This window comes from Lissotriton helveticus, chromosome 11, assembly GCF_964261635.1.
Source record: "Lissotriton helveticus chromosome 11, aLisHel1.1, whole genome shotgun sequence".
Classification (NCBI taxonomy): Eukaryota; Metazoa; Chordata; class Amphibia; order Caudata; family Salamandridae; genus Lissotriton; species Lissotriton helveticus.
Window position 1 is genome coordinate 72,501,213 of NC_136072.1, and position 6,000 is coordinate 72,507,212.

Sequence of the window (6,000 nt, forward strand, 5' to 3'; positions counted from 1 at the left end):
GTACAGCAGCATCTAAGGCAAAACTGTAGTGGTCAACAAACAAATGCTTTCTTCTCACTGTGATTCTCTTTTCTCATTTGCTATAGGAAGCAGACACACAGCCTCCTTCCCTTTCTGAGGGTTGTAGAGGAAAGAACACAACCAAGATGTGGGACATTTTTGAGCACTACCGGAAACTCATGCAAGGGAAGATAGTTTTGTTCTTTAATGCCATTGCAGCCACCAGCTGCAAAAAGAACACCAGGTGACAGCAGAAAGTGACTGCAGTATGACTGGCAACAGCATCTCCTACCTCCAGGGGGCTCAACTGAATTATCCTTCATCAGTTTCCAGAAAGCAACATGGATTTTCCCACTAGCAATACTGTTGCCTACGCCACCTTTCCCTCTGGATCCTTTCTTATAATTTGCAAGGGTCTGTGAATGACGTATGGACACAAGGATCTGCAACACTGAGGTCATCTTCTCTGTGCAAAGACTTTTTTGGAGGCCATGGAGAAACAGTGATGACAACGTCTACCTATTATGGATTGAATGACAGATGAGAGGTCTGAATTCCTCAGGTGGTCATCCTGGTGGACTGGAGGCCTGAATATCTCCTAGGATTGTCATGGTAGATAGGAGGTCTGAGTTCCTCATGGGATGATCATGGTACCTGTGATTGATCAAGCACTTCTCATTCCAGCTGAAGCACTTTTAGGATTTTTCATAACAGTTCTGGGCTGCCCTTCTACCCCCAACTGTTGCCTAGGCTTTCCTTTCAGGTTGGATGGGAGGTCTAAGCGGAATTGCACTCTGTACCAACGCTGAATGTTATGCATGGGTTTTCGCGTTTCATCAACTAGGTGTTGAGGCATGTTTACTCTTCCTTCCATCCTTTTCAGCCAAAGCCAAAGGCACTGCTGGGCTTCTTTTCCAACATGTGGCCATGCTCATGACATCCCTCCAAACACTAAAAGACATACGTGACTTTTCAGGTCTGAAGGAGGAACATGTCCAAACTCTCTACTGAAAGACATTGGGAGGAATGGAAGCCTAAGATGAACAAACATGAAACATCTAAATTAATTACCTTTCTAGGTTTAAAATCAGGATTTTCTCTCCTAAGGAGGGCCCAACAAAGATATATGCACCGTATCACTGAACTAATGTACATCCATCGTTTGCAAAGGTGTAGAGCTGTTGACTACTTTAAATCCCTTTCAGTTTCGGTTGGTCTTTTGTGTGATCTCCTTCTCTCTCCAGAAGCCCAAGGTATATCCTGACATCACCCTACAAAGCAGATTGTCTGCATATTGCTCATTGACCCCCTTTAGGCTCATCAATGTTGTGCTGGAACAAAACAGAAAAAAGGTACAACAAGGAATTGGCGAGATAGGAGTTACAGAAGAAGGAAATAGTGGATAGAAAAAAAGAACTCAATATATAAAGTACTTTGTATTTAAAGCTCTTTTCACTTCTTTAAAGCATTGCACAAAAAAAAGGGCAGGGAGAGAAGATGACAGAAGAGACGAAGAATAGCAAAAGGGAAAAGAAGGAAGGGAACATGATTTTAATTTATGTTGGTTGCATCTGTAGCAAATATACTGACTACAAAGCGCTTATGAGGCACCATTGTCACCTTATACGGACGTTTAGTGTGACATACGTCAAACTTTCTTCACACATGAATAAAATGTATTACTTTATGACTCTATGGACTCATTTTTCCAACCCAGAAAGGATAAAATGCCTTGCAATGATTCAGAGCTGTGATTTTGAGTATTTACATGACTATCTAAGTAAGGCTGGTGCTCAAACAACTTAATTATGCCTGCGCTTAATGTGTTCCATTTCTGGTGCTCTGCACCACACTTATTTCTAAACACCAATGCTTATTAATGACTGTCCACGGCATGGTGGTGCTGCCTGTGTATTTTTTAATGGAGTAAATCCATAAAGCGTGTTACAATTCAACATAGTTTTACAAAATAAGCAAACCAGCAAGTTCATTCCACTATTAAACCATAAGTCGACCAAGAATAGACCAAAATGTCTCACTTATATGAGTGGGATGTTAGAATGTAGACCTGACATGGGCATTCAGGATGTCCTGGTTTGGCAGTTTATGATGTGTACCTGAACGTTACCTTGAGCACTGTACTTATTTTTATTTGTTCAAATAAACCACTAATTCTACCATCTGAAGAAGGAGGCATTCCCATTCCTGCATATGCCTCTTGAACCGTGATCAGTCAAGTGTTCTCCAGATGGTAGAAACAGGGTGAGGCACTGCCTCTAGAGGTCTGCTTTTCCACAGATGGTTTGCTAATAACTTTGGCCTCATTTGACGATTCTTCACAAAAATTTCCCCCAAAAATGTCATTCACCTCAGCACCTTCCTGTAAAGTTTCAAGGTGATCAGTCAAGTGGGGTCCAAGAAAAATTGGGGTCCCAAAATATAAAATCCCCATGCATTTTCCATAGACTTCTTTAAGACAGGTTATAGCAAAAACTGTTGAATTAGAATACACCACATTTGGCAGGAAGCTAGATCTTGGTCCGCAGATAGTGATTTTTGTGATTTTGGTGTAAATCTGTTCAATAGTTTTTGAAAAATTAAGGGCAAATAATTATTGTATATTTTGGCAGTTGGGTTTGCAAAAATCCCACAAGTGTCCCACGAGAGAGCAAAATTTAAAATGGAGCCCTGTGATTGGTTGAGAGGCCGGTTTTCCCCGTGAGCCTTCACGTTCTAATGGAAGCGAGGGGCTTCCATGAGAGCAAATGCTTTGATTGACTGACTTTTAACATTTTAGAAATTAAATTACCGCCATTACATTTACTGTGAAATATAGGAGGTGTTGTGGAAATGAAGTAAAGAAAACTGTATAAGGTGGCAGCAGAAAGGTATGCTGTCCCCCACATTTAGAGAGGGCGTGTCTAAGGGATAACTACTGTGAAGAAAATAAAAGTATATTGTTTTTAACTAATCTCTTGCAGGATCGTGAATAGTAAAAAAAGAGTAGATGAGTTCTCAATACACTCTACTAATAGGAAGGCATTTTTTGGTCCTTGTTTTTGAGATGAAGTGCTTAAGAGATAAGTACTGTGATGAGTAGATGGTTATTTCTTATCTAACAAAAATGTTGTGATCTTGTAAGTCTCTTGCGGGATCGTGCTAAGTAGGAAGGAGTAGGTGATCTTTGAATGCACTCTGGTATGCACACTTGTTACTGTAGGAAGGAGTCTTACTGTAGATGGTGTTTATCACAGCCTACTATTTATGCCCATGTTTTGGGAAGATTTGAGAGTAGAGTTAAGTCACTTCCCACACCCCCCCTACTACACACATCAGTCATCTGAGAGATAGAGGTCTGACAGGAGAGGTCTGTCGCTCCGCGTACACTCTACTACGCATACCTGCCATCTGAGAGAGAGATCTGAGAGAGGCCATTCCATTCACAGACAATGCTGTCACAGACACCAGTCATCCGAGAGAGAGGTCTGACAGGAGAGGACAGTCCATCTTCACACACTACAATGCACATCCGTCTTCTGATAAAGAGGTCTTAAAGGAGAACCTGCCCATCCAAACACCGTACTACACACACCTGTCATCTGAGAGAGATGTCTGAAAGGAGAGGCCAGTTTATCAACACACCCTACTATGCACAGTTGTCAACTGAGAGAGAGGACTGTTAGTCCCCACACACTACTACCCATACCAGGCATCTGAGAGAGAGGACTGAAATGAGAGGGATGTTACTCCTTGAATCCTTTTATGCACATTCATCATTTGAGAGGTTTGAAAGAAGAGAGCAGTTGCTCCCATACACCCTTCTTACACCCTAGTGTGGACATCCATTTCCAAGAGATGGTTGTCAGTAAAGAGACTCATCCCTTCCATATACTACTATTTCCCTAGAATTGTGTTGCGATCACACGAGAGTCTCACGAAAGTAGAATGCAGGCTTCAGGGAGTGACGCTTGCTGCAGAAGGCTTGCTTGATCCCGCAAGCATGTTGCGAGACCTGCATGGAAAATTACTGGGCCTGCCACAAAGTGTTTTATAATTCCGCGAGAATCCTGTGAGATTATATGGGGAGAAGTTGAAAAAAAGGGCCACTGTTCAACCAATAGTTAACATTGTTATTACATTGTTGAAGAAGCGCTGTAATGTGACTGGGTGAAGAACCATTGATAGCTCAGATTGCCCCCTGTGCTTTGGAGGAGAAAGAAGTCTGTTTGAGTTCTGCTCCGCAGATGTGACTTAATTTGGAACTGAAAGAGACTGGTGTCTTCAGCTACATTTTAGAATGAGCTCCAAGTTCAGGTATTTTAATAATATACTTTATGAAGTTTGTTGAAAAGTGTCAGTAAGTGCACTAATGTTGGTAAACTTATTCTACACAAGGGTTACTGAGTAAAAAGCTGTTTGTAGAGATGTACATTTCGCAATATAGTTTTAGAGAGGTAGACATTAGAATGTAGAGAGTTATCAGCAAGTATTGCAGATTGTGGTTAAAAACGATATGTTCAAACTATGTGTTGTAAATAAAGGAAGCAGTGTTTCTCAAACTATAAAACAAAGAATGTGGAATGTGTTAATACAAGCCCTAGTGTTTTTATGAACCTCACTGTACATATACTTTAGCCCTATGTGAAGTTTGGAGTGGTGAAACTGCTATTTCTAGCGTGAAACATGTTGGTAAGTGTTAGCAAAGGTGTCTCAAGAGGAATGTGTTACTTTATAAACTTTTATTAAATCAGGTTTAATGGCATGTTCTAATTTATTTGTGAAAAAATGCACCGGGTGAGAGTGTGAAATTTTTCAGGAGAAAAGAATATCAAGTTAATTGTACACTATATATAGATATGTGATTGTGGGTGAAAGGTGTAGAAGCATTTAAGGATAGAGTGAAGAATGATTGGTATCATTTATTGCTACATGTAACTTTACGTTTTTTGGTTATTTTCTCTTTTAGTAGGAGAAAAATGGAAAACAGAAGTTGTCAACAAGAAAACTACCATGTGAGAAAATATATGGAGGAGAAAAAGAAGCATTGTGTACTTTTGAAAAAGCAGGAAATAATAACTCTGTGGAAAGTTAGGGAAAAAATATTTATTGGACAAGTGATAATGTTTGTATTGCAGAGGAGGATATGTGTGATCTTGCCAAGCTTCTGCTATGTAGGTCTACTTGTCTCTGAGGAAATAATGGTCTGCTTACATAAGCAGCAAAATAAAGCCGTTAAGGCAAGCAAGATTATTGTCTAGTTCATCAGTAAGTACCTGAGCAGGCACAGTGTATCCAAGTTGAAAAGATGTTGAGGCACATGAATAGCTCTCCAGTTCAGCAGCACAAGCTAACACTGCCCGAGCTAGCCTTTGTGAACTCCTTTGAAAAAACTTTACATGTGAGAAACTTTGCTGAGCTTTTTTTGCTAGCTGGCCTCAAAACAAAAAACTGCCATACTAAAACCTGTTTGCCAGACTGAGGTAGTGCAACTCCACCAGACTTCTTATCATAATCTGATGATGACATTCTAAATTAATAGAATTTGTTTTGTTTGTTTTATATTTATTGATATCATTTGTTAATGTTGTTCTTTTATAATGATGTTAATTTTTTTGTAATAAAAAAGTTTAAAGTTACTACTGATTTGTTTGCTTATTAGTTGTTATGATTTGAATATTATTACAGTATTATAATGTTGACTAAAACAGTCAGTTCCCTCGTCAGGGAGTGCAAAAGTGCTCTTGCACGTATATATCTATGCGGTACTATGCACAATGTTTATGCTACAGAGACTTGTTAATGGAGTAGTCAATTATTTGAATACCCAACTATGGTGACTTGTTATGCAACTATGAGATCTTGGTAGAGAAATCAGTCGTTGAGCACACTGTAATATACAGACCTCTTTTACAAGAGCGAGGTTTTGGCACAGAGACCATTGCATCCTCATACTCTACTGTGCACTGCTAGCAGCTTGTGAAGATGTGATAGTAAAGAGGG

General features: G+C 39.8%; 1 protein-coding gene across 1 annotated transcript in view; it reads left to right on the top strand.

The window, feature by feature from the left end:
- THPO (thrombopoietin) overlaps positions 1-1,690 on the top strand; it is a 274,091-nt gene extending 272,401 nt beyond the window's left edge. The window contains exon 8 of the mRNA XM_078667860.1: positions 87-1,690. Within this exon, the coding sequence (XP_078523986.1) occupies positions 87-248 (162 nt within the window). The 3' untranslated portion in view covers positions 249-1,690. The remainder of the gene's footprint in view (positions 1-86) is intronic.
- Positions 1,691-6,000: the final 4,310 nt, after the last annotated feature.